Source organism: Thamnophis sirtalis, unplaced genomic scaffold (assembly GCF_051295495.1).
Source record: "Thamnophis sirtalis isolate CommonGarterSnake01/CBP01778 unplaced genomic scaffold, rThaSir2_p1.2 scaffold_4, whole genome shotgun sequence".
Taxonomy (NCBI): domain Eukaryota; kingdom Metazoa; phylum Chordata; class Lepidosauria; order Squamata; family Natricidae; genus Thamnophis; species Thamnophis sirtalis.
In genome coordinates, this window is record NW_028261384.1 from 7,849,880 (window position 1) to 7,877,652 (window position 27,773).

General features: G+C 43.8%; 1 protein-coding gene across 3 annotated transcripts; it reads left to right on the forward strand.

Annotated features, from left to right (window-relative positions):
- Window positions 1-262: 262 nt before the first annotated feature.
- On the forward strand, window positions 263-27,592 carry CSRNP1 (cysteine and serine rich nuclear protein 1). 3 transcript variants are annotated; one of them, XM_014054628.2, is made up of 5 exons: window positions 263-313; window positions 15,843-16,045; window positions 21,584-21,843; window positions 23,347-23,643; window positions 25,983-27,592. In XM_014054628.2, the coding sequence occupies exons 2-5, from the start codon at window positions 15,868-15,870 to the stop codon at window positions 26,997-26,999; spliced, it is 1,752 nt and encodes a 583-aa protein (XP_013910103.2). In that variant the 5' UTR covers window positions 263-313; window positions 15,843-15,867; the 3' UTR covers window positions 27,000-27,592. The 3 variants fall into 3 exon arrangements, with proteins under 3 accessions (XP_013910103.2, XP_013910101.2, XP_013910102.2); XM_014054626.2 differs by lacking the exon at window positions 263-313 and adding an exon at window positions 4,111-4,335; XM_014054627.2 differs by lacking the exon at window positions 263-313 and having other exon boundaries at window positions 15,373-16,045.
- Window positions 27,593-27,773: the final 181 nt, after the last annotated feature.

Genomic DNA, 27,773 nt, shown 5'->3' on the forward strand with positions numbered 1-27,773 from the left:
ATGGGTTTCCTAATGTGGGGGAGTGGAGCTGGAAGCCTAATGTTGAGGGAGGGGGGATTCTCAAATACAGCCAGTTTCCTGTGATTAGAACTTGGTCTCCTGAGCAGACCTTCTGGGAAATTGCCTTAACCAGCAGGTTCTGCAGGCTGAAAAAGTTTGAAAACCCCAGTCCTAGGAAAGCATAGATATTTTTTTCTTTGTCCCTAGAAACCATGATGATTAACAATATATACTAAACACCTCTCTCCGTATTTTTTAGGGCTCAGACCAGTCTTACTCCTCTGCGTCGTCTCTTGAAGAGAAATTCAGAAAGGTACAGTTAAAATTTACTTACTTTATTGCTTTGTATCAAACCTTCATGGTTACAAATAACTCAAACTGGTGGACCTACCTAATATTCTTTCCTGCTCCTAACTTCTCCACAACAACAACAACAACCCTGTGAGGTGGGTTGGGCTGAGAGATTGGTCCAAAGCAGGAGTCCCCAAACTTGGCAACTTTAAGACTTGTGGTCTTCAACTCCCAGAATTTTCCAGCCATCTTAGCTGAAGAATTCTGGGAATTAAAGTCCACAAGTCTTAAAGTTGCCAAGTTTGAGGACCTCTGGTCCAAAGTCACCCAGCTGGTTTTCCTGGTTAAAGCAGGCTAGAATTCACAGTCTCCTGGTGCTTGGCACAAAATCACCCAACTGGCTTGTTCACGCCTAAGGCGGGATTGAATTAGTTGTTTCCTAGTGCCTGGCCCAAACAGGCTTTCATGGATAAGGTGGGAACAGAACTCATCATCTCGTAACTGGCTTAAAGTCACCCAGATGGCTTTCATGCTTAAGGTGGGACTAGAACTCACCATATCCTGGTTTCTAGCATGGTGCCTTAACCACTTTTATCTAACGATTAAAGGCAGCTAATTCCAATTTTGCAGCTGCCCATCCAAATTCCATCCTGCTTTTGAGAAAATAGAAATGGCTTTCATATGTTGGCTAGTGGCCACTGATCAATCTGTCCTTGTGTGTTTATTTAAAGGGATGTCCTGTCCATGTTTAACAGAATAAATCTCTGTAAATAGGGAGTTTTGCATGGAGAATCTAAGACCAGAATTGCAGTGTTCCTTTTAACCAGATTCAGCCTTCTCCTTGCCACAAATGATAGCTTAACTATGTGTAAAACCAGCTCACCGTTGATCTTTGAAACCTTCCATATGTGCTAAAATTACTGCAGCTAAAAGGGAGGGGGCAGATGTGCGGAGCTAAACCCTAATTTGTTTCATAAGCCATGATTGACTGATTATATACATTAAACCCTAAATGCAGGCTTAAGAATAGAGGGTGCTTACGTTTCATGAATAATTTAATCAAAGGGTGAGGAAGAGACACATTACTCAATTGTTTTACCTTTGCACTGAATCATAAACTAAACCTGGGCAGGATTCCCATAGATTTAATGAGTTTGTGTAATAGTTTTCGAAATTGGCCATTTTAAGATGTGTGGCTTCAATTTTTTCCCCAAAATTCTCCTGCCAGTTGAAATTCACACAAAGTTGCCAGTTTGAGCAACTCCACTAATAAGTTGCTCAGTTGGAAGCTCCTTGAAGAAGGCAAAGATTTGGGGGTTTGGAGAAGAGTCTGTAAAAAAAGGAAGTGAGAAAGTATGGATGGATGGGTGAATTTATAGCATTTATACAGATGCCCATCTTAGCCACTGTAGGCAATATAGCAATAGCAATAGCTATTGCTATTGCTACTGTGGGCACTATATTCCAATGGTAATAAAAATTAACCATATATTCTTAAAACATACACAAATACATGTGTTTCTGAGATTAGAGTTTTTTTCCATCTTCTCGTAGACATAATTCTTTAAGGTTTCCAGGTGCCTTTTGAAGTTGCTTTTCTCCATTTCTGGTATATCTTCTTTTTTGTTTACTAGCAAAGTTTTCAGATCTTGTGTTATAAGCATTTATGATGTCATTTCCCCTACTTGAGCAAAAGGGGTAGTGAAGGAGGTGGAAAATTCACATTTTGCATATCAAAGACTTTTTAAAGGAATATGTAGTTGATTTCTCTTACAACTAGGCTCCAGTATCCAGCATCACATCGTTTTAGTTGCGCTTCTGTCTAAATGCTCTAAATCTTAAGTGGTGGGTTCCGGATCCCATTCCAACCGGTATGGTTGGAATGGGCCTGGCGTTGTCTACATGGACACGCGCAGCGCACACATGCATCTTACTGTCCAGCAATGCCTCCGCAAGCCTCTGCAATGCTTCAGCTGCTCAACGGAGCATTGCACAGGTGCTGTATGCGCTGTGTGCGGAAGCACCAAAGACTTTAAAGACCGTTAAAGAGGGAGGGAGGACGGGTGGGCCCTCTGGAGTACCGTAATGTTACCCGGTGCTCCGGCCAGGCTCTGGTACGCCTGTACTGGGGCGTACCGCCTGCAACCCACCACTGCTCTAAATCCATCCATCCATCCTATATTTTCAGATCCATCCAAATCTTCGCCTTCTTCATGCTGTAGCTTGATATTGAGCTATACAGATTACATTGTTGTTGTTCAGGCTGACAATTTGGTGTGAACTTTGACTACACTTCAATTCCCAGAATCCCCCAGCCAACCAAACTTTGAAATTTGTCACAGGGAACAAACAAGCCGAGATTAAATGTGCAAATTGCAGCCCTTGCTTTAAATATATCCAGGCCATTTCAAGGCCCACTGGCAGGCAAAAACTGGCTAAGGGAAATTGAACTTGTGAACTGGTTTCCAGTTAGGAGTTGAGTACCCCTCCCAGGCCTTTATGAAGGTGTTTATAAAACTTTATAAAATAACTTCGGGTTAGTGGGGTATTTGCGCTTCTGGAATACCCTGGATTTATGGCCTGATGATAGGAAAGGGATCTTTAATATAGATAGTCCTCAACTTGCAACCATTATCTTAGTGGTCATTGAGTTTGAACAGTTCTGTTTTCAGACACATGACCATTGCAACATCCCCATGATTCACGTGGTCAAAATTTGGAGACTTGGCAACAGACATGTACTTATGACGATTGCAGTGTCCCAGGGTCACGTGATCCCCTTTCTTGACCACCTGACAAGCAGAGTCAACGAGGAAGCCTGATCCACTTAACAACCATGTTGCCAACTGAATAACTACAGTGATTCACTTAGCAAATGTGGCAAGAAAGGTCATAAAATGGGTTATGGGTTGCAATTGTCCAGCTTAGCCATGGTTACAATTGTGGTTGTAACTTGAGGTGTGGAAACAGAGCCTTGGTTCACCACCATTCTTAAAAGAAAAAAAAATGTATTTAAAAATCCTTTTAAAATTATTAATTACAAAGACAAGACTCCAAAGGTTTCTTCACCACTTTGGATAGATCTACGTTGACAATTAAACAAGCACCTTTCTCTCTCCTGAGGTGTGAGAATGGAGTTGGGCTCCCTTATGGTTGTCTGAATCAAACACGGGCAGTGTGTGTTTGTGTGATGGTGGTGGTGGGGGATTAATTCCACTAAGCATAACTCAGCCAGCTACCTACAATCAGCCGCCTTTCTTTGAGGCGCGACTTCCATGTCGGCCATTCTCAAATCCCAGGCTGGCAAAGCCCGCGGGGGTCGTTTGCCAAATAGCCCCCTCCCCCCGCGGCAGGGATTGCCCCCAGGCAGCCCCCTCTGGCTGCAATCGGAAGGCTCGTAAATTCCAAAGGAGAGAAAGTGACGGGACTGGCGGGACGTGTCGAGCGGCGCCCCGGGCGCCCGATCCACGGACGCCGGCCAGACGCCGGCAACCCACGAGAAGTCCCTGCGGGCGGGGCCCACGCGCGCACACACCGGCGTGTGTGAATCCCTTGCCACCACGGATCCAGCCAATCCCTGCGCTCTCCTTTTCCTCTCTCTCTCTCTCTCTCCGGGAAGGGAGGCTACTAGGCTTCTGCCCGTCCCCTCTTCCTCCTCCTCCCCCCCCCCCCACGGCTGCTCCTGGCGCCGAGCGTGGCTCCACCAGGGAGGAGGAGGAGAGAGGGAGGCCGGGCAGGAAGCGGGCCGGGTTTCCTGGTCACCTCCTGCGTCAGTGCACAGGAGTTTTCCACTGACGAAAAAGGGCAGCGCAAGCAGCTGGAGGAGGAGCGGCGGCGGCAGCAGCAGCGGCGGCGGCGGCGGCGCCCTGCAGATCACAGCCGCGCCAAGCACGGACAGGCAGCTCAGCGCTTCTGCTGCTGGTGGTGGTGCCTCCGCGGCGATGCGCGCCTGAGCTGCCGCTCCGCCAGCCGGATTTTCCTGAAGCCGTTTCTGCACTCTCTCCACTCCAACGGCGGATGTCCCTGGAGCCTCGAGCGGCGCCGGTAAGTGTCTCCGTCGGGGCGCCTGGCCGCTGGAGCCGGAGGCGTAGCGACGCCGCCACCGCTGTGACTTTATCCTCCCCCGAAGGAGTGGGCGCCCCGGGGCCAGCGGGGAAGGGTCCTGGCGGGCAATGCGGGACAGGAGAAGGGGGGAAACGGGAGCCCTGGTTCGAGGTTGGCCGGAGGGAACTCACGTCTCGCCCGGGATCCGAGGGAAAAGGCACGTCGGGATTAGGCAGGGCCGAGGGCTACTAGCTACTCTGGAGGTGGCGGAGGATGCCCGGCCAGAAGGGGGCGCTGCGGAGGCCGGGCGACCGAGAGTTCCCACCGTCGAAAGGGAATCCCAATCTAGCCGGAGCGTTGAAGTCGAGAGGGACCTTCCGCGAGCGGCAGACACTTGTTGGAGAAAGGGTGTGAAGTGGGGGGACCCAAGCGGTGGGGCCCCCGACCAGCGGGCTGATCTTGACTCAAGCGCAGCGAAAGAGGGTTGGTTTGAGCCAGACAAGGCTGGCGGGCCGGGAAGTGGTTTCCTGAGGTCGGATCGCGATCCCTGGCCCTGCGGGCGCCGATCCGAAGCGGCTTCGCTTTTTGCGTTTGCTCCCGCATCGACACCAGGTGCGCGTCCCAATTGCCCAGGCAAGGCAAAGCGCTCACGGGCCGGGGAAACTGCCTGCCTGCTTATCTGATCCCCAACTCACTTTGACCTGCGGGGCATTGTATATGGGGGGGGGAGGGTTGCTGGAGGGGACGTGCACAGCCCGGAGGATGGTCTTTGGGGGGGGGAGGAGTGGACTAGGATGCGTCCCAATTCCTTGGAACTTGGGCGTTTGAGATCTCTTGCTCAGTTCGTCCCACTTTCAGCTCTGACTCACCTCGAGAGATCTTTAATACCGGGCCTGTTTCTGATGGGACGAATAATGAACCTCCCCCCCCACAACAATGTTGATAGACTAGTGTGAATTTTCTGGACCCACAGAAGGGGCTGATGCCCTTCGCTGAGAGTTCGGCTAAGAATGAATGAAGGTGGGGCGTTTTTCATCTTCTAAACGCTCTCTTCCTGTTGGTCTCCTCTCCTGTTTGTCATAGCTACTCCGGGGAAATACTGTATATTCGATTCCTGGGAAGTGACTCACCGCAGCCGAGCAGCAGCGGTAGAAGTCAGCAGCTCTTCTTCTAAACACGGGGGTTTTGCCAGTTAGTGACACTTGCATCATTCAGCAGTGACGGAATGGCGAGGCTGCTGGAATTCGGTGATGTCACAAACTGACAGGAACCCAGCCACATGTCCGGTTAAAACTTAGCTAAGGGGGTTGCTAGCTTTTTTCCTTTGAAGTCCAAGAAGGGGATCAGAATCTGCCATTGTCTCTGCCAATTTGTTGGGTTAGTTCTTATACTAAGTCCTGGTTGAAAGTACTGCTTGCTTTTGTGCTTAGGTTGGCATAACTTTGAAGAGAGATTTTCGTTTGGGACGCAATTTGTTGGTGGTGTTAAGTTATTCACTAAGCATGAGCCCCATGAAGGAGGGCTGGGAGTTTTAACTTACCCAGAATAAACCTGCAGGAGTGGGTCTCACAGTAAACTGCTAATTCTCAGAGTTCCGTGGAGTTTCGTTGTGGTTTAGTTTTGAGAACAGTGACTGACATGAGATGGGAAATGTTTCAGCCTATGAACTCTGTGTACCTTGCTTTCCTTGATAGTAAGAACTCTGTGAGATCTGTAGACCTGTATACTTGGATACAAATGGAATTAACTATGGGAAAGTCCCTTCCTCCCTCCCTCCTTCCTTCCTTCCTCTTCTTCTCTCCTCTCTTCTTCCCTCTTTTCTGATTTTTTAAAAACTCCAATAACAGTTTCTGTTCCAGTTGCTCTTTTTATAAGACTAGTGCAATCTCTCTCCTTTGTAACTACAGCAACACCTACTGGTACTAAGGAAGAGTAGCCATAATACCATTGTTTGCTAAACTGTCCTGTAAGTTTGATTTTCTGAGCTGAAGGGTTATAAAGTTTTAACACTTAAAGCATTCATAATAAGGTTCTGCCTCTCCCTCTGTTCATCGGGGTGAAAATACTTTTGAACTTACAAAATGACACGTTGTCTCCATTAAGATTATGTATATAGTATATGCTTCTGATTTCATCCTTTAAAACTTGGGTTACCTTTGGTTACCCATTTAAGGGCACAGCATAATGAAGTTGAATCAGAGATTGCTTAAACATTCAGTAATTAGCATATAGCTGCATTGCACAAGGACTGATTATTAACTACACAAAAGATTTGAAAATACATATACTTTTACCTAAAATAAATTTCTTTGTGCTGCTGCTGAAGTCATTCTTTTGAAATCAAAACTGAGTGGAATTAAAATTCAGCACATGAAATCTTCCATAATAGCCATTTTAGTTTTAGTTTTTATTTACTTTTTTTAAAAATTTCATTTGGGAAACAGAGGTTTGCCAGTTGGGATAAAGCAGATGTCAACTTCCAAAGGTTTTTTTTGACCATACAGTAAACCATGTTGAAGGCCTATCAACTTACATTTTTAAAAATGGGGTGTTTTTGTGTGACTTACATATACATTCCTTGGGCACCTATAGGCTGAAAGCATCATTAGGCCTCAAATATGGTGATCTTGTAATGACCAGTAGATGTCACCAAAGGTCTTTTTTTAAAAAAACCCTCTCTTTGCTGCCATCTATTGGCTATTTGCACTTCTGCAGCTCAGCTGTTGGAGTCTTTTCTCTTTTTTTAAATGCCTTTTGACTCCTAACAACTGCCTAGATTAGACCTTGCATTTTTTACAACTGATTTAGAGGCTTTTTAAAATTGATTTGCCTTTTGCCATGGTTGTTAAGTGAAATCATTGCAGTTAAGAGAATCACATGGTTGTTAAGCAAATCTGACCCCCCCCTCCCATTGATTTTGTTTGTCTTAATGACCACCACAAAAATGGCCTCAAAATCGGGTTGGATAACCAGATTTACAACCATCATGGTTGTAAATTGAGAACTACCTGTAGTTGGGTAACTAAACGTTCTACAAGCAAACAGTCATGTTCAGAGAGCACCAGGGACTCTGCAGATAGGTGTGTGAGTATCTGTCCGTGCCCTAAAGTATCACTTGGCCTCCTAATCTGAAACTTTGCACAGTCCTGACAGGTGTGTCTATTTGATGTCAAAACAGCCCTGTACAGTAACAGACTAATAGAACAACTTAGTTGGAAGAGACCTTAGAGATCTTCTAGTCCATCCCTCTGCTCAGCCAGGAAACCCTACACCACTTCAGGCAAATGGTTATCCAAAATCTTAAAAACTTCCAGGGTTGGAGCATTCACAACTTCTGGAGGCAAGTTGTTCCACTGATTAATTGTTAGGAAGTTTCTCCTTAATTTCCAGGTTGCTTATCTTCTTGATTAGTTTCCATCTGTTGCTGCTTGTTGTATCCTCATGTGTTTTGGAGAATAGCTTGACCCTCTCTTCTTAATGGCAACCCCTCAAATATCAGAAGATTGCTATCATGTTACCTCTAGTCCTTCTTTTCATTAAATGAGACCCAATTCCTGCAACAATTCTTCATATGTTTTAGCCTCCAGTCCCCTAATGGTCTTTGTTGCTCTTCTCTGAACTATTTCTGGAGTTTCAACATCTTTTCTACATCGTGGCGACCACAACTGGATGGCGTATTCCAAGTGTGGCCTTACCAAGGCCTTATAAAGTAACATTAACCCTTCCCACTTATTTTCAGTCTGTTTGTAGGACATTCTGTGCATTATTAAGAATCCCGCTGTTGGTCTTCTGTTCTTGTGAAATGCTGAAATGAATTTAGCTGGAGGTTGTGACTGGCTTTAAGCATTTTAGGGGGCAGGTGCTTTCTTCCCACCTCTCTCCACTGTTTTTGGAAGCAATAGCAATAGCGAAGCGAAGTCATTGTACATTTTAAAAAAAGAGCTTCATTTTAGTGCACCATCAGTGTTTTGCTGTGAGAGGTTCGTCAACTGGTTGGGTGTTATTAAGAAAGAGAGTTGTGTGCAGCTACATGCAAAGTTAAAAGGTACAATATACAAAGCTTATTCACTGGGAGACAAACATGGGAAGTGTTCTGAATTATTCATCAGCAATCAAACGGAGCATTTGACTAAGCACTGAACGGTGTTCATATTTTTGCCACCACGTTCCCATCCTGATTTTAAAAGCAGGTGGAATATTTATAGATGTAAAAGGGGTGCAGAGACAAAACTTCTGATCCATGGCTTGTACTGAGGATGGATTTGTCATCCTTTGCAGTAAACTTGCATTTTGGTTCACAAGCTAACCAACACCGTTTCATGGGTACAGAAGCCTCAGATTGGTGATACTGTTGGGCCTCAACTTATAACTATTAATAGGTAGTCTTCAGGCTAACACCATTCATTTAGTGGCGGTTGAAAGTTTCAGTGGCACATTTTTCACTGTTGCAGCATTCTCATGGTCACAATCAAAATTTGAATACTTGGTAAATGGCTCATATTTATGATGGTCTCAGGGGCATGTGACCCCCTTTTTGCAACCTTCTGACAAGCAAAGTCAATGGGGAAGCCAGATTCACTTAACAACTGTGTTCCTAGCTTAACAACTCCAGTGATTTACTCAACTGTAGCAAGAAAGGCATAAAATGGGGCAAAATTCACTTAGCAACTATCTTGCTATCTTGTTGGGCTCATTTGTGATCATAAGTTGAGGACTACCTATATCTAATGCTTTATGGATTTATTTATCAAACTTGCACCCTGACACAATTCATCTATTCTTTTCCCATCACTGAATTGAGCTCTTCCAGAGAAACACATGCTGGGGCAAAGTTGCAGTAAATAATTTGCTTTTTGCTCTGGGATCTAGAGGTGACCTTATCTGAACTCGCTTGCCGGAGAAAGGGCTTTTCTACACTTTAAATTGCTCCTTGCTTTCATTTTGAGACAGGAATTTGTGTGTGTGAGGGAAGGGGGATAGAATATGTGTTCTTTTCCATCTTTGTCCCACGGCAAACCTCTTCATCTATTTTTAGCAGTAGTGAGTTAATGAAACTCTAGATCACTTTTTTTTTCAACCTTGGCAACTTTTAAGACGGACAAACTTTCAACTCTCAGAATTCCCCAGCAAGCATGCCTGGACTTCAACTCCCGGAATTTCCAACTGATTTGGGAATTCAGGAGTTGAAATCCACATGTCAGAGGTTGAGAAACCTGACCTCGGGCCAGGAAGGCTACTGAATTTATCATGGCAAACCCAAATTGGGAAGGAAGGAAGGAAGGAAGGAAGGAAGGAAGGAAGGAAGGAAGGAAAGATTATACCCATCCCTTCATGAATGGTGCTAGTGGTACAGAACAGGAAAAAGTTATTCAATAATTGTATGTTTCTTCCCTGTCCAAATACTTGAAATTAGCTAAATTAGCTTAAAATATTTTCAAGGCACACTTCAAAATTATAGTCTGTATGACTATGCAGGGAAAAATTAGGTTGCCCTAGAGCACAGCTAGCTAGGGAATTTTGGGACTTAAAGTCGCCAAGGTTGAGAAACACTGTCCTAGAGCATATCGAAAGATATTCAAATTTGGGGGCAACACCCTCCCATTCCTAAGTTATTCTCACAGCCAGTCTCTTTTTAAAAAAAATTTTTTTGATGTGACCATACACCATTGGTCTATAAATGTGATGAGATTCCCTAGAGAGAGGCTTATAAATAGCTTTTCCCTGCTCATCAAGGTGAATCAACAGAGCCTCCAAGCAACCAAAATGTTTTCCCCTCCCCTAAAGAGATTGGAATAGTAACATGTTGTGGGCTTCTTTGCTCTGTTGGCAAAGATTGTCTTGGGGTGTAGCTAGTTTTGGGTGCTTTGCGAACCAAAATTAAATCCTTCTTCTTCAACCCCTCAAAAGGGGTATCTTCTTAGCATGGCTGCTGAATAAGGATTTGATTGGCACAATTTAGCTTGGGAACCGATACAAGTAATCCTCGATTCATGATCACAATTGAGCCCCAAACCTCTGTTGCTAAGGGAGAGAGTTAATATGTGGGTTTTGCCCCATTTTATGACCTTTCTTGCCACAGTTATTAAATGAATCACTGCATTTGTTAAGTCAGTATCATGGTTGTTAAATTAATCTGGCTTTCCCATTGACTTTGATTGTCAGAAGGTGGCAAAAAAATTATCACGCGATCCCAGGACACTACAGTTGTCATAAACATGAACCAGTTGTCAAGCATTTGAATTTTTATCATGTCATAAGTGTGAAAAACGGTCATCGCTCACATTTTTCAGTGTTGTTGTAACTTTGAACGGTCCCTAAACAAACTTTTGTAAGTTGAGGACTACCTGTAGCTTGCAATCCTCTGCATTTTCAGGGTGTGTTTGAGTGAATGTCTAGAAAATGGTCCTTGCTGGTTGAGTGATTTCTTTTTCCCTGCAAAGCTGGTCTTGTCTTCTATCTTCCTTCGTCTAACTTATCCAAAGTTAACCTTGGGGGAAAAGTGCAGAGAAGAGCAACTAGGATGATTAAAAGCCTGGAGATTAAAACATATGAAGAACAGTTCTGGGGGAGGATTTGGGTATGTCTAGTTTAATGAAAAGAAGGATTAGGGGAGACATGATAGCAGTGTCCCAATATCTCAGGGGCTGCCCCAAAGAAGAGGGAGTCAAACTATTCTCCGAAGCACCTGAGGGTAGGACAAGAAGCAATGGGTGGAAACTGGTCAGGGAGAGAAGCAATTTAGAACTGAGGAGAAATTTCCTGACAGTGAGAACAATTAATCAGTGGAACAACCTGCCACCAAGAAATTCTGGGTGCTGGAAGTTTTTAAGAAGAGACTGGAAAGTCACTTGTCTCAAATTGTATAGGACTGTGATGGGGAACCCATGGCATGCATGCCCAAAGTTGCACATGGAGTGGTGTCACCTGGCATGCGTGGCGTCCACCATTCCTCTTCCGCATTTTTGGCATGCATGCACCCCAGACGATCAGCTGGCCTTTGTGCGTGCGACAGTGCCGGAAGCCAGAAGAGCTGGTTTTCCGGGGTGAGCATGTGTGCCAGCCAGCTGATTGGCACACACACACAGCTGGAACACTTGCTATGCAGTGCGCATGCATGTGCTGGAAACCGGAAGTTCGTTTTCCAGTTCACGCATGTCCCTTGGGCAGCTCCTCTTCCTGGTCACGGCCCAGACAAAGCATGCACAAAGTGCTCTCTTTTGCCATCCCTGGTGTAGGGTCTCCTGCTTGAGTAGGGGGTGGATTAGAAGACCTCCAAGGTCCCTTTCAGCTCTGTTCTGTTTGATTGGATCTGTAGGCACGTTCGGCTGATGCTCAGCCCCTTGAGTTCCAATCTACACCCAGATTCGTAGCTGTTCACTTTTCTGTGTGAAGATTCAGATTTCCTCAGCTGCAATGAAGTATCTTGATCATTGGGCTTTTTTTTTTAGGATGTTTCTTCAGGAAACCGAGTGCTGTTATTTATGGCACAGAGGTCTGGAAATAGATTCCCACTAGATGGCTGTTAAGAGCCCAAGGACTGGAGAGATGTGGGTGGCGGTGTTTGGTGCCATAAGCCTGTTGGTTTCTTTCTCAAAGTAGTGGCTTGGTTGTAAATCAGTCTCGGTAGTAAATCATGAGCACCCACACAGCTGGCATGGCTTCTGTAGCTGAAACCAGCTTTGGAAAGCACCGTGGCATGTGTGGCAGCGCCAAAGAGGCTGGCTGGGCTTCCGGAGGCTGCACCCAAGCTGGCACCAGGAGGCCAAAGAAACTCTTAAAGCCAAATGTCCTTAGCTTCCCTTATATACACAGCGTGCTTTCGTACATTCAGGGCAGCTGGGCGCTGGATTGGTTTTTGGGGAGAAAGGAAGAAGGATCACAATCTTTAAGAGGTGCCCCTGAACTCTGAAAGCAAGCGCTTAATGTTGTGGAAGGGAAAGCACTTTGCACATGCCCAGGGGGCACTGTGTTTGTGTGTTCCTCTGTTGGGATTGAAATGAGTTGTGTAGCAAATTTGGAGTTTTGAAGTGCTTTTTTTTTTTTAAGTGGGAAAGTGGCTTGACTCTGATCATCTGCGAAGAACTTTTATTTTTAGAAGTACATGTGTTTTATGTCAGTGTTTCTCAACCTTGGCAACTTGAAGATGTCTGGACTTCAACTCCCAGAATTCCCCAGCCAGCATTCGCTGGCTGGGGAATTCTGGGAGTTGAAGTCCAGACATCTTCAAGTTGCCAAGGTTGAGAAACACTGTTTTATGTGATTCCAACATAGTATAGGGGATAGGATAGCAACAGTAACAGAGTTGGAAGGGATCTTGGAGGTCATCTAGTCCAACCCCCTCTCTATTCCCAAGACTGCAAGGGGGGGGGGTTCATCTGTTATTTGAAGGAGCACCAAGTTTATTTATTTATATTCTGACTTTTTTATTTTTATAACTAACTCAAGGTGGCAAAGATGCCCCTTCTTCCTCCTATTTTTCCCACAACAACAATAATCCCATGAGGTTAGTTGGGCTGAGAGGGGAGGGGAATCGGCCCCAAATCACCCAGATGATTTTGGTGTCCAAGTCAGGGCTAGAACTCACTGTCTCCTGGTGATTGGCTGAAATCAGATGGCTTTTATGCCTAAGGAGTAACTAGAGGTTTCTAAAGCCCTGGCAACTTTATGACTTGTGGACTTCAATTCCCAGAAGCGCATTGGCTGAGGAATTCTGGGAATTGAAGTCCACAAGTCATAAAGTTGCCAAGGTTGGAGACTCCTGGATTAGAACATACCATCTTCTGCTTTCTAACAGTGCGGAAAAAGATAAGTCTTGAATTAAGGAGGTTTGGATGCTTTTGGCCCTGACCCTGTTCCTCTGCCCAGCCAATCTTGCAGGGGATATTGTAAGAAAAAAACTGGATGAGCAAGTGCTAAGAGCATCGTATTGAAATCTTGGGCATCTGGCATGTTCCAGCTCTTGACAGGCCAATCAAGAAATATTAGTTGTGCAATACAGATTTTGGCTGACTGAGAGACGGCCTGAATTCCTTGGTTCCAAAGGAACGTTTGCATTTTTTGGGGATTACAAAAGGAGGAGCCAATCAAGAGCCATCCAGTTTCAGCTCTGCAGAATCACCTCCAAAAGGAAGGATCCTTTTCCAATTTTTTTCACTAGCTCTCTTGCACCCTTACGCAGTCATGCTAACAAACAACAGCCGGGCAGTGCTCTTTTTTTAAAAAAAACACTCATTGGCATTGTGCATTTACACAAATGCAGGTTTCAAATGTTAATTCCTTGCCAGTTTATTTTTGCTGAGTGTATGTGTGGAGGAGGGGGAACTCTGTCCGTCCTTTGGGGCAACCTCAAACCACTTTAAAGGGGCCCTGAAAGCTTCCCCCCCCCCCCGCTGAAAGATCTTGCCTTTGTAGCAGATTGGGAGGAGAATTTGGGTCTTTAAGCCCTGGTACCTCTGCAAACTTCCGAGCTGATTGCATTGTCCTTCCACACACCCTTCATCCATCCCACCTCCTTTCTCCTCCTTTCCATTTCTGACCTGCACCTTCTTCCTTTCGAATAAAAAGATATGTTGGAATCGGAGAAGAATGTACATCTGGCCTGAATACTTTCTCGGGAAAGTGTTCCCAGCATAGGAAGAGCCTCGCTATGCCAGAAAGGAATTCCTGCGGGTTTGATCTGCTTCATCGTGTTTCTGGTTAGGGGTGGGTTTAAAAAAAAAAAAAAGTTTTTTTTTTGTTTTGTTTTATAAAGGCTGTTCTCGGTCAAACGAGATGAGTAAAGAACTGGAAGATCAGAACAAAATGTCTTTGTTGGCAAACCCATCAAGATGAGATGAGATTTCTGTGTGTTTATGTCAGGGTGGTGGACTCCACGCTGACACCCCCTTGGTTTGGGGCCAGAGTTGCAGAAGCTAGATTTTTGCACAAGTCTGGATTTAAAACACAAGGCAGGTTGATATTCTGGCTGTTTCACTTCTGAAATACATGTGACGCCTACCTGTTCCTAGAAACCAGCCACTCGCACACTTGCCCTTAGTCGTACTTGTCGATCGGTCTGTTTCAGGTTGTTGCTGTTGTTTGTTTTTTTTAATTTAGACCTGTGGGTTTTTTTTTTTTTTAACTTGGCAACTTGAAGATGTGTAGACTTCAACTCCCAGAATTCCACAGCGGGCATACTTCAGGTTGCCAAATTTGAGAAAGACTGATTTAGACATATCGGGTCAGAGTTTACTACCCCTTAGCAGAACCTGGAGATGAGGGCAGAACAGGGGAGCATGCAGAGACCCAGCGAGCAGCCTCCTCTATGGAGGAATCCTTTATAAGAGGCTAGCTGATAAACTGGCATTGCACAGGTAGGTAGGTAGGTAGGAAGGAAGGAAGGAAGGAAGGAAGGAAGGAAGGAAGGAAGGAAGGAAGGAAGAGGATATTTACCTAGCTATTTCCACCCCCATTTCAGCAATGATGGCTGAATAATTGAACTGAATAATAATAACCAATTGAATAATTATATCATGAAGAGCAATGTGCTCAAGTCATGATTAAAACAACCACAGCACTTTGCAGTTTAACTTAATAAAACTGAGCATGAAAATTGTCAGTAGGATTGATGTATTTAAAGGTGCACAAAGAGAGATAAATTACTAAAAGCTCTTTCCCACCATTAATTAATTAATAAATAAGGTTAATTAAGAAATTAGGTTTCTTCACTTACGTGCATTGTATTGGGGTTGAAATATAGTACTGTATTGGGAATTATTCTTAAGTCCCTTCCTTCCTTCCTTCCTTCCTTCCTTCCTTCCTTCCTTCCTTCCTTCCTTCCTTCCTTCCTTCCCTCCCTCCCTCCTTCCCTCCCTCCCTCCCTCGATCTGGAGGTTTGTGATTATTTCCTTCTCATACTTGAAAGGATGGAGATAAAGTTAAAGTTGCCATGTTTGGGGACCTCTGTCCTAGAAGAAGCTAGAGAAAGTGAAGTCTCATGTGTGGGGGGGGGTTGTCTATGCTTGGAGCTATCAACATCTTGGATTGGGGCATGTAGAACCTTTCTTCGAGAGCGACCTTCAGTACAATTTGACTTCTCTAACCAGAGGGCTTTCAAGCACTCCTTTCTATCAGCAGCCCCTTCTCAGGCCAGCCTGGATACCAAGAAATCACTGCAGAAGAACCACAGGGCATCATCTAGGTTTCCTGGCTGATCTTGACCCTGAAAATTGTCCTAAGGAGATGGGTTGAGTTTGGGCATCAGGGTTCTTTGTGAAGGAATTATGGATGCCTTGAAGGAGAACAATGGGGGTTTCTGGTAGACGGGGAAGATGGGAGATGTAGTCCAAGCTCATCTGAAGAGTTGAGGGCTGGCTGAGTTGAGGGAACCTTGTCTTCCAGGTTCAGCTTGTTGGCGAGAACCTCTTGAAAACTTTCTGCCTGGCGACGTTTCATTGGAACATACCTTTGAAAAAGATTTGGACTCGTTACTCACAGTTATCTCTCTTCTTTTTGTTGTTTTCACCCAGATAGAAGAAAAATCTCATCCTAATCATGGCAGGAATGCTAAAACGGAAACATGATGAATTGGAAGATGATGTTTCATACATCTCTTCTTCATCATCATCATCTCCTTTCTCATCTTCCTCAGCTTTGTCAGGTTGGGAATCTGACGAAGAAATCTCTCAAGGAGGCATCAAGCCCACTGTGGCCTTAAACATGGATTTCACCCGTAAGTATCATGTTTCTTTATTTTTATTTTTTATTTTTGTGAGAATGAACCAGGCTCAACCCACTGTTGAGCCTCTGCAATTGTATTCACAACCACAAGTCTTCAATTTTGAAGCCAATCTTCCTTCAGTAGCTTTTGAATGCCTAATTTTGCAAAACATTCAAATAGCTATGGGCTAGGTGGCCTTTTGACATCTGTCACACATTGTGTGCAATACAGGTTAATTGTCATGCATTGTGCAATACAGGTTGATTGTCACGCATTGTGCAATACAGGTTAATTGTCACGCATTGTGCAATACAGGTTAATTGTCACACATTGTGCAAGACAGGTAAAATGAACACTTCATTTACTTACTGTTCAATTCTGGTGAGATAACACTAAAAAAGTGACGGGACAATTTTTCACACTTGCATTGCAGCACCCCTCCATAGTCATGTGATCAAAATTGGGATGCTTGACAACTGGTTCATATTTATGACGGTCGCAATGTCCTGGGATCCTGTGATGACCTTTTGCAGCTTTCTGACAAGCAAAGTCAAAGGGGAAGCCAGATTCACTTAACAACCATGTTACTAACTTAATGATGGCAGTGATTCACTTAATAACTGTGGCAAGAAAAGTTGTAAAATGCGGCAATGCTCATTTAACACCTGTCTCACTCAACAAAAGAAATTTTGAACTCAATTGTGGTTGTGAGTCGAGGACTATCTCTGTGTGTGTTGGGTTTAGGAGTTGAAAACAGCTGTCAGAAATAGTGACAGGAAAGGAGCAATAATATTAATATGGAGAAGGTTTAGCAGCATTGCAAGGATTGGATTGACATAACATATTTTCAAAGCCGACTTTGGGATATCTTTGTACAAGCAAATGATTTGAATCAGAAGACGGGCTTTTAAAAAAATCAAAAATAAAAGTTTTCAATTCTGGTGAGATTGCTCCCCTTTGATTAATTTTTTGAAAAGCTCCTAAGGGGAAGTAGTAAAAGTAAAGGTTCCCCTCGCACATACGTGCTTGAGTCATTCCTGACTCTAGGGGGCGGTGCTCATCTCCGTTTCAAAGCCGAAGAGCCAGCACTGTCTGAAGACGTCTCCGTGGTCATGTGGCCGGCATGACTAAATGCCAAAGGCACACAGAACACTGTTACCTTCCCACCAAAGGTGGTTCCTATTTTTCTACTTGCATTTTTACAAAATTAAGTTGCTAAGTGAGAAATTTGTAAAATGAGCTTTGCCCCATTTAATGATCTTTTTTTTTGGGCACAATTGTTAAGTGAATCACTGTAACTGTCAAGCTGGTAACACGGTTGTTAAACGAAGCTGGCTTCCCCCTTGATTTTGCTTGTCTGAAGGTCACAAAATGGGATCACATGACCCAGGGAGACTGCAAGCATTGTAAATGTGAACCAGTTGCCAAGCTTCTGAATTTTGGTCCTATTACTATGGAGATGCCACAATGGTCACAAGTGAAAAATGGCCATAAATCACTTTTTTTCAGTGGCGCTGTGACTTCAAACAGTTACTAAATGAACTGTTGTAAGTCAAGGAATTCTGATCTCAGCTGACCAGTTTGGCTTTGAGAGCATCCCTTGCTGTAAGAGGTTTGCAGAGATTGCAAGGAATGGTCACTATATCACTGCATTTTTAATTCTTGACCACAGATTCTTTGGTTGCTGTTCACCTCCTAGCTCTTCCTTTTTCTCTCCAGAAGCTCAGTTCTCATTATTTAATATCTGGAAGCACATTTTAAGTAAATGGATTCCAGATCGATCTAGCTCAATGTCTATTATGAATGCACTCAGATTGGTTTGACCCCCCCATGCATCTCTCTTTAATTCAATCCTGCAAATTGCCAGCTTAAGCTAAATCGCCCTGGGGCTAGCCAGGTTTTGCAAAGCCCAGAGTTGCAAACCACAAAGTTGTCGTCCCTAATAAATTATTAAGGAGAGGACAGTACTTCATCCCATCACTTTGATGCTCAAAGTAGCACACACGTGGGTTTTGCGTGAAGGAGGAACTTTAAGAAAGGAATCTGAATGCCTTCTCAGTCACCCAAGTCAGGGTTGTCCCAAGGGTGCTTTTTCAAGAGGCGGCTGGGCTTCCTGTGTTTTCCCTTGAAGGCATTTCACTTCTCATCCAAGAAGCTTCCTCAGTTCTGACTGAATGGTGGGGAATGGGAGGATGTACACTCCTTGCAGACAACTGGTTGTTGGCCTGCTTTCCAAGAGTTGTTCAGGCCACTTGGAGGTTTATCTATGCCCTTAGAGTCGTCTGAATAGTGCAAATGAGTGTGGAACTTTTTTTGAAACTGCTGAAAAGACTGTGTCGTAAACAAGAGATATAGATGGTGTTGTACTCTTCCCCTTCTGTTGAGAGCTGGTTGTTCGATTTACATCCATTTACATTAAAGCCGTCTACGTTAAATTTGAACAAAGCTGGAGCACCCACAACTTATAGTACAGTGTAGCCTTTTACTGTACAAAATAAATACAACGAAATCGGTTGTACAAGTTCTGGAAGCAAGGCGTTCCACTGGTCAATTTTCCCCACTTTCTCCTTAGTTCTAGTTCTGCTTCTCTCCGTGCTGAGTTTCCATCCACTGTTTCTTGTCCTGGCTTCTGGTGCTTCGGAGAATAGGTTGACCCCTTCTCCTTTGTGGCAGCCCCATAGATATTGCAATGCTGCTCTCATGGTCATCCCTGGTCTCAAGGCTGGAAGAAGGAGGAGGGGAGAAATATTCCCACCAAGAGCTCATCTTTGCATCCTCCTCTCCCCTCATTCACCCTCACTCTGCCTTTTCCTTACTAGTCTGCTCGGCTTCTCCGTTTATTTTTTTCTGCTTTGCCTTGTCGTCTCTTTGATCCTTGATTTTAAAAAAAGAAAAAATACGTAAATGTGCTTTAACCAAAAGGAGGGGAGGAAAGCCCTAATCCCAGCAATGAGATTAAAACATTTTCTAAAACCCATTTAAAAAAAAACCTGTTCCACAGGTTGCCTCTTTAAGATAAAAAGCTCAAGTGCCCAGTTTTTTGCAGGGATCACCTGTGTGCAGAAGAGTATGGCAGCTGCTTTTCAAGGCAGATGCTGGGGAAGAAGTCAAAGGTCTCACAGCAGCCTTGCTAGATAGGGCTTGCATTCCTCTCTGTCTGCAGGGAAAGAGTGAGGTGGGGATGGGGCTTTCCTTTTTTTAAAAGAAGAAAGCAGAGACTTTTTTTTGCTTCTGCTGATACCCTTCGTAATTCCTTGCGGATGGCAGAAAGAGGCAGCCAATTCGGCCTCTTTGAAGAACACTTACGAATATTTCACTGTGTGGTTGCAGGCCCACAAGTAGCTCATGCAGTGGGTGGAAGGTGAGGTGGGGAAGTTTTCTTGCAAACTCACCCCTACCTAAATAGCATCTGAGCTCAGTTCTGAAAGTGCACGTGCAGAGGGAAGGAAGAGGGGCCAGGCCTGGCTTCCGGCCAGAATAAAAGCCAGCTGAATATCGGGTGGCACATGCAGGAATAACCGTGCCAGGGAAGGCACGTGGAGTGGAGGAGGAGAGTGGCTGGAAACGTGAGCACGGGTGATGCCAGGTTGGAGCCAGGCTAGCAGAGGGAAGGAAGCTTTAAGCTGCTCTTACCCAGTGTGGTGCCTTTCAATTAGACATCAACTTGAGCCCCAGACCCAAATTTGTAGCCAACCTCACAAGGCGATTGTGAAGATGAAGTGGAAGCTGTTTATAAACTAATAAGCTTATTATAAAAAAAAAATGACAGCTGTTTATAAAATAAACACATAAATGGAAGCTGTTTGAAAAAAATGTTTTTAATACAGTGTCTTAGACTTGCAGCCATTTGTTTACTGATAATGGCATCGAATAAAGTGATTTATGGCTGTTTTTCACACCTGTGACCAATGGTCATGTGATCAAAATTTTGACATTTGGCAATGGGTTCATATTTATGACAGTCACAGTTTCCTGTTATCTCCTGAGCACCTTTTGGGGCCTCCTGACCAGCAGTCAATGGGGAAGCCAGATTCACTTAACAACTCTCTTACTAACTTAGCAATTGTGGTGATTCACTTAACAACTGTGCCAAGAAAGGTTGCAAAAGGGGGCAAAACTCACCTAGCCACTGTCTTGCTTAGCAACGGAAATGTTGGGCTCAGTGGTTGTAAGTCGAGGGCTGCTGGTGCATTTATAAAATTAATTTTATAAAACCTGAACACCTTGAATTGTTTATAAAAATAATAATAGGGATAGGATATTAAATAAACAACTGATAAATCAAGAAGAGACTTTGCTGTTTTGAAGGGGAAACCGTTTAGGATTAGTCTGATAAAACAGGCACCATCTTTCCCCGTATTTTGCTTTCATTGCCTGGGCCAGAATTTTTCCAAGATTTTAAAAAGATCCAGTTCTTTAAGTTAACTAGGTTAAGAACTTGGTGCTTTGTGGTTTTTTTTTTCTGAGTTACTTTTTGTTGGAAAGGTTGCATTCCTGTTTTTTCTTAGTGTGGAATACACAACAAGTACGCATTCACATTCTTCAAAGGAATACAACTTATCTTGTAAATGGAAACAGTTTTAGCAGTATATTTTGTAGCAATTGAGTTGCCTAGTGGGTGCCTAGCCAGTTTTTTGCCTGTGTAAATGGGATACATAGTTATTACTGATTTTTTTTATTATTAGTATAGGTAGTCCTCGATTTGCAACCATAGCTAGGCCCACAATTTCAGTCCTAAGTTGTGACAGTCATAAAACAGGTCGCCATATTACTTTGTCCAATCTACAACCATTGTTTTCATGGTCATTAAGCAAATGCAGTGGTTGCAAAGGGAACACCAGAGTCTTTAAGTGAACATTGTGGTCGTTAAGCAAACCCATTCTTCCTCTGTCAGGTTTTTGGGTTTGTTTGTTTATTTTGCTAGAAACATAAATGCTGATTTCTGGCAAAAATGTCATAAATTGCAGTCATGTGACCAGTGGATGTGGCAAATACAGGGCAGTTGCTAAGCAACTTAAAAAAAATTTTTGGGGGGGTTCCTGTCATAAAGTCAAACAGTTGCTAAGTGATCGGTCATTAGTCAAGGACTACCTGTAATATCATATATCAAGAGTTGTGGTGGCGCAATGGTTAGAATGCTAGTAGTTTGATTCCCTCAGTCCCTGAAGGTTGACTCAGCCTTCTATCCTTCCGAGGTCTGTTAAATGAGGACCCAGATTTTTGGGGGCGATAGGCTAACCCTGCCTAGAGTGGGCTGTAAAGCACTGGGAAGCGATATATAAATCTAAGTGCTATTGCTATCATGGCTGCCTTTTAGTAGGAATGAAAAAGCAAGCTCCTAGTCCTCATTGATTTAGACACATATTTCTCAATCTCAGCAGAATTCCCTAGCTAGAATGCTGGCTGGGGAATTCTGGGAGTTGAAGTCCACGCATCTTAAAGGTGCTGAAATATTAATTTAGAGGGAAGTTGCACAAGGGGGGGAAAAGACATTTATCAAAAGAGCGATGGCAGTCAAAACTCAATTTCTTTCCTTCATTCTTCCTGCAGCAACCTCCATCCTGAAGAAAAGCAAGCGGCAGAAGCGGGCCAACGTCGAATTCGACCGGGTCACCGTTTTCTATTTCCCACGTCGCCAAGGATTCACCACCGTGCCTAGCTATGGGGGCTGCACTTTGGGGATGGCTAGGAAGCATGGATTCTCCCGGGAGTTCACCATCTCGGAGTTTGGCAAACAGCAGCAGATTGTCCGGAAAGAGAAGGCGAAGGACAGGCTGAAAGAAGAGAAGCTGCAAGCCCTTAAATCAAAAGTAAGAATTTTCTTCTTGGCAAGTGTCCCAGATGACTTGATATCTAACAAAATGAAATTCAAGGGTGGAAAGAGTAAGGTTCTACATTTAGGCCAGAAAAGCCAAATGCACAGATACAGTATAGGTGGTACCTTGCTCAGTAGTAGTAACTGTGAGGGGGATCTTGGAGTCTTAGTGGACAACCATTTAAATATGAGTCAGCCCCGTGTAGCAGCTGCCAAAAAAAGCCAACACAGTTCTAGGCTGCATAAACAGGGATAGAATCAAGATCACGTGAAGTGTTAATACCACTTTATAAGGCCTTAGTCAGGCCACACTTGGAATACGGCATTCAGTTTTGGTCGCCACGATGTAGAAAAGATGCAGAACTCTAGAAAGAGTGCAGAGAAGAGCAACAAAGATGATTAGGCTAAAATGGTTGCAGGAACTGGGTATGTCTAGTTTAATAGAAAGAAGGACGATGGGAGACATGATAGCAGTATTCCAATATCTCAGGGGTTGCCAGAAAGAAGAGGGAGTCAAGCTATTCTCCAAAGCACCTGAGGGTAGAACAAGAAGCAATGGGTGGAAACTGGTCAAGGAGAGAGGCAACTAAGAATTGAGGAGAAATTTCCTGACAGGGAGAACAATTAATCAGTGGAATAACTTGCCTCCAGAAGTTGTGAATGTCCCAATACTGGGAGTTTTAAAGAAGATGTTGGATAGCCATTTGTCTGAAGTGGTGAAGTGGTGAAGCAGGGGGTTGGACTAGAAGACCTCTAAGGTCCCTTCCAATTCTGCTATTCTATTCTATTCCGATTCAGTTCTTCATGTCATCAGTTGGAAGATTTTAGGGAACTCAAGTTGCTTGAGGCTCCCCCTTCTCTTGGCCCCAAAAGACAGATAAAAGCCACTTAGCTCTACAATTAGGGGCAGTGTGGGGACACTAACTCTCCTTGAGAGTTCAGACGGACTTGAGGAGAGTTGGAAAAATGTTTTGGATTCCTGGGGGAAAATTTTTGCTGCATGTTAGTTACTTTAAAAAAAACATTTTTGCATTCTTTATAAAGTTTTCATTTATTTCTTAAATCTCAGAACAACCAACCCCCCCCCAACTTTATTGAGGTAGTATTAATATGGTCCTGAAACCTAATTTGTCATTTCTCAGTGAGGAGAACAACGTTCTCGGGATTTTTGAGAAGTTTTTTTGGAATTTCTTTCGGTGGTGGGGTGTTGTTGGGGTCTTTTTGTGCTGAAGCTGAGATTTGGAATGAGCAGAAGAGGCATGGTTCTCTGTTCCTTTCCATCTTTCTGCTCCCGTTCTAGCCTGGTTAAGCCTCTTGAAGCAGAAGTCTCCAGAAAAGCTGGCTGGGGAATTCTGGGAGTTGAAGTCAGCCAGGCTCAAATTTTGTGTCAGAGAAGGGGATGGATCTCTGCCTAGAAAGTCTTGAACTCCCAAAGTAGCCTTTGCTTGCAGCCTTGCAGGACTGAGGGTCTTCTTTGTCTCGCTCTCCCCCAATCCAGCTGACTATGAATGGTACGAAGGAGTCGGAGGAAGCCAAACGGCTGACCATAGATGATATCTCATTGGACGAGATCGACATGAGCCATGTGGATCTGAACAACGGCCTCTTCCTCCAGCCGTACACCGCCAAGAAGAGGCGCGCCTTGCTCAAGTCCATGGGAGTCAAGAAGATCGACAAAGAGGAGAAGCGGCAGCTGCAAAGGATTCGCATTTCTCGGGAGAACTGTGGCTGTAACTGCCAGGGGTTTTGTGATGCTGAAACCTGCAGCTGCAGTTTGGCAGGAATTAAATGCCAGGTGGGTGTGGCTTCCTTTTAGCAAACCCAAAATGGCAAAAGGAATGTTAGCAGCAGAGATCCTCTTTTGCTCCTGGTAGTTTTTCCCAGTTTTTTTCCCAATTGTGTAGGAACAGATTAGTTACATTAAGAGAAGCTAAGAATAGCAATAGCAATAGCAGCAGTTAGACTTATATACCGCTTCATAGGGCTTTCAGCCCTCTCTAAGCAGTTTACAGAGTCAGCATATCGCCCCCACAGTCTGGGCCCTCATTTCACCCACCTCAGAAGGATGGAAGGCTGAGTCAACCTTGAGCCGGTGAGATTAGAACCGCTGAACTGCAGACAACAGTCAGCTGAAGTGGCCTGCAGTACTGCACCCTAACCATTGCGCCACCTCGGCTCCTTAGAATTAGGTATCCTGTGCAGAAGGGCCAAGGAAAAATGACATTTCCCCTCTGCCCCTGCTCTTTGTTTAAATGTGCAGCTTTATTTTATTCCCCTGCTGCAACTGGAGGTACTAAGCATAAATATTTTTCTCCAAACGTACTCAACCTCTTCCCACTAGTTTTCTATAGTGTATTTCAAGTTTAGTATTCCAACTGATTTAAAGATCACTTTCATTTTAATTCTTTTAACTTCTAAAAGTGGTTTTGGAACACTACTTGATTTCCTTCGAAGTTTAATAGTAAGTCTGGCAGTTCATTTCAATGTGTAAAATGAACCAATTCATGTTTATGTCTTGGCTGTGTGAGTTTAATAGTTTTGGCATTGTTTCGCCATTTCATTGTGGCTTCATTTACAATTTGGTAATTTAGGCATATCTTAGAAATGAGATCTGCGGACTTTAAATAATCCCAAATCCCAAGATGTGAGGCAGAAATGATGGGACACAGAAATATACCTACACAAAATGAATAGAGCAGAATTTCTTGAGGACTGATATTTAAAGCAGAGTGATGTGGATAATGACTCTTTTATTTAAAGTAGTCTGCTCCAATCTAGCTTCTTCCAAGTAGATTTGTCTTTAGTTCCCCAAAGCCAACAGATGTGCTGCATTTAAACTCCCAGAATTGCTGCCAGATAGACCCTAAATGGTACATCTGTTGAATTTTGGAAGTTCCGTCCATCAGAAGGAAATCTGATTGGATTTTATTTTATCATTGCACTTTTTCTTTCTTGACTTTTGTTTTTATTTGTAGTTTAACAGATTAACAGAGTTGGAAGGGACCCTGTGGGACATCTAGTCTAATTCCCTGCCCAAGCAGGAGATCCTACATCTTAACTTAAACACTAATAAAAACTTGGGAGGGAGGGAGTGAGATTTGAGAAGGCAGAACTGGAGGAAAAAATGTCGGGGCTCATTCACTAAGAGATTTCTTTCAAAATGGATAAGAATTTTTTTTCCTAGGAAAGGCCTTATAATGAACCAATGCATTGATTTGACGTTGGACTCCTTTTGTTTTGAAGAGGACCTGCTGTTTAATTAAATTGCGCATGTGAATGCCCAACAATATGCATATTCATGTGGATGCCTGGAACTCAGCACACTTTAAAAGTATTTTGGGCCAGGATTCTTGAAAAATTCAGCAACACTGGTGTGGCTTCAGATCAAACAATGTAATGTGGTTCTGTCAGGAAATTATGCAACTGGTGTCCAAATGGAGTCAGAGAAGCTGATAAGATTAAGATAACCTTGTTTTTTTTTTCTGTGAGAACACTGGCACACCTTAAAAATGAAATTATGTCACCTGCTCTCAAAGAACTTGCATTTTTACAGTAAAAAAGAGAGATAAACAGGAGCATCTTGAGGTAAGTCAATAGAGCAGGAACATTGTGAGGTAAATTACAGAGAACATACAGAGCATATGGGGAAAAAGGCGGGAAGCAAAGAACCTCCCCCTTTATTCTCACAGCAACCAATCGCAGCTCAGATTTCTTCATGCAGTTAACCAATTAGCTATAACTGTGGTGGCCGAGTGGTTAGAGTGCAGTACTGAAGGCTACTTCGGCTGACTGCCAGCTGACTGCACTTTGGCAGTTCGAATCTCAGCTTGACTCAGCCTTCCATCCTTCCGAGGTGGGTAAAATGAGGACCCAGATTGTTGTGGGGCAATATGCTGACTCTGTAAACCACTTAGGGCTGTAAAGCAGTATACAAGTCTAAGTGCGAGTGCTATAACTGGGTGTTCATGCAATGTATGACACCGTCCTCAGGGGGGCACAAGAGGCTTAGAGCAAACAATGCAGCTGATAACATCCAGATGTTTTATGTCCTGAGATACAATGGAGAATGGAATGGAAACATTGTGAGACTGATGCCAGGTGTCTCTTCTAAATGTTTGATCTCTCTTCCAACAGATGGATTACACCTCCTTTCCTTGCGGCTGCACTAGGGATGGCTGTGGGAATACAGAGGGGAGAGTTGAGTTCAACCAAAGTCGAGTGCATACGCATTTCATCCACACCATCATGAGATTGGAATTGGAAGAGAACCAAAAAAATGGCAACAGTAATCCTGAGCCTGAGCTATCCTTCCGGGACCATCTTCGCCCATTTGCCAACCAGGCTTCCTATGAAGAAAGGGACGTCACGCTGACGCCCGCCTTCAACTTCACCACCACCTTGGAGACCGTCAGCGAGAACAGCTGCAGCAGCAACATGACCGACTCATCGGCATCATCCAACCAGAGTGAGGATTTGGAAGAATTGTTTGAAAGGAACGCCAAGTCACAGTCGGACATCGATGACAACGGCCTGGCTCGGATCCTCCACTTCAATGATTCGGATGGAGAAGAAGAAGACATCAGTAGCGTTGGCCACTGCCAGGATAATTTGAGTTCTTTCAACCCTTGCGATTTCTTCAGCGTGGATGTGGAGAACCATTGTGCCACCAGCCCTGTTGGAGAGATCGGCTTCAGCAGTAGTTCTGGTTATTTAAGAAACGTCAGTGAATGCTTGGACGAGAACACCAATCAGGGGCCGAGCGGTGTCCTTGAGGAGATCCCCGCTGGACAGGATGAAGAAGAAGGTACCAGCTATTCCCCATCTTCCTTTGAAGAAGTGGACTCCAAGAACTACATGGATCTGAGTTTTTCCTCCGACTCTTTGGATGTTTTCCAGTCCTTTTCAGATTATAACCTGGGACCTCTGTATAACTCCCTGAAGGAGTACGAGAATGTGGACAACTTCACCGTTTTGCAACTGCAGGTGCCAAATCTGCCCACCTTGATTCAGCCTGCAGATCAGAACAGTTGCTTTCTGGAGTCCTTGATCGGGTTGTCTGAATCCATCCCAGAAATCCCTGCACCTTTTTCAGACAACCAGCTTCTCGAAGATGCCATAAAATCATCTCTAGTGGAGACCATGAAGGTTTAAAAATTTTGTACTTTTTTTGTTTTTGTTTGTGTGTGCCTGAAAGGAAAGGCTGGACAGTTCCACATTTCTTACGATGAATAAAACATTCCTTTTCTGTTAGGTGCTGGGAAGAAGATCTTCCTAAGCAGATAAATCAATATTATTTTTATTTTGGACACTTTGTGGAGAGAAAAAAAAAAGTGCTAAAGTTTTTGTTTTGTTTGTTTTTTACTATTTGTGAAAACCTTTTGAGATCTTAATGGCATTTCTGGGGGTGGGGGTGGAAGGCGAATTTTGCAAATTCAAACATAATTTTCTTGCATTTTGTATGAGAAGGGGGGGGGATGGGGAGACTTTGTAAGGAATATCACTTGTATATCTTTAAGTTTGTGGATTACTGACCCAGGCACCTTCTACAAAATATGCTGAAATATTTGTGGACAATTTTTCTGCAATTGCTTCGTGAGAATTACAGAAGTGTATTTATTGTGCAAATGATTTTGCTATTGATGAAATGGGAAAACGTTTACAACCGGGGAAATAATTATGTTGTTTGCCTTATTTCTTTGCTCCCCTATTTATTGGAAAGGATCACCAATTTAAACAAGCTTCAACAAAGCATGGGATTTTATTTAAATTAGTTATAGATTATGTTATATATATATATATATATTATGTACAATCATTTTCTTTTTGCATAATATATATTATTATTTATTTGTCACAGGCTTCTCAGTTAGGCTGTGGCCAGTTAAGGTGCTGAAAGGGAAAGAGATATTTGGCAGACCAGCCCTT

Excerpts from the sequence above, each read along its gene's own strand:
- CSRNP1 (XM_014054628.2), top strand. The coding sequence starts at position 15,868 with ATGGCAGGAATGCTAAAACGGAAACATGATGAATTGGAAGATGATGTT. Across the intron at positions 16,046-21,583 it reads CTTAAACATGGATTTCACCC|CAACCTCCATCCTGAAGAAA; the intron begins GTAAGTATCATG and ends TTCTTCCTGCAG. Across the intron at positions 21,844-23,346 it reads TGCAAGCCCTTAAATCAAAA|CTGACTATGAATGGTACGAA; the intron begins GTAAGAATTTTC and ends CCCCCAATCCAG.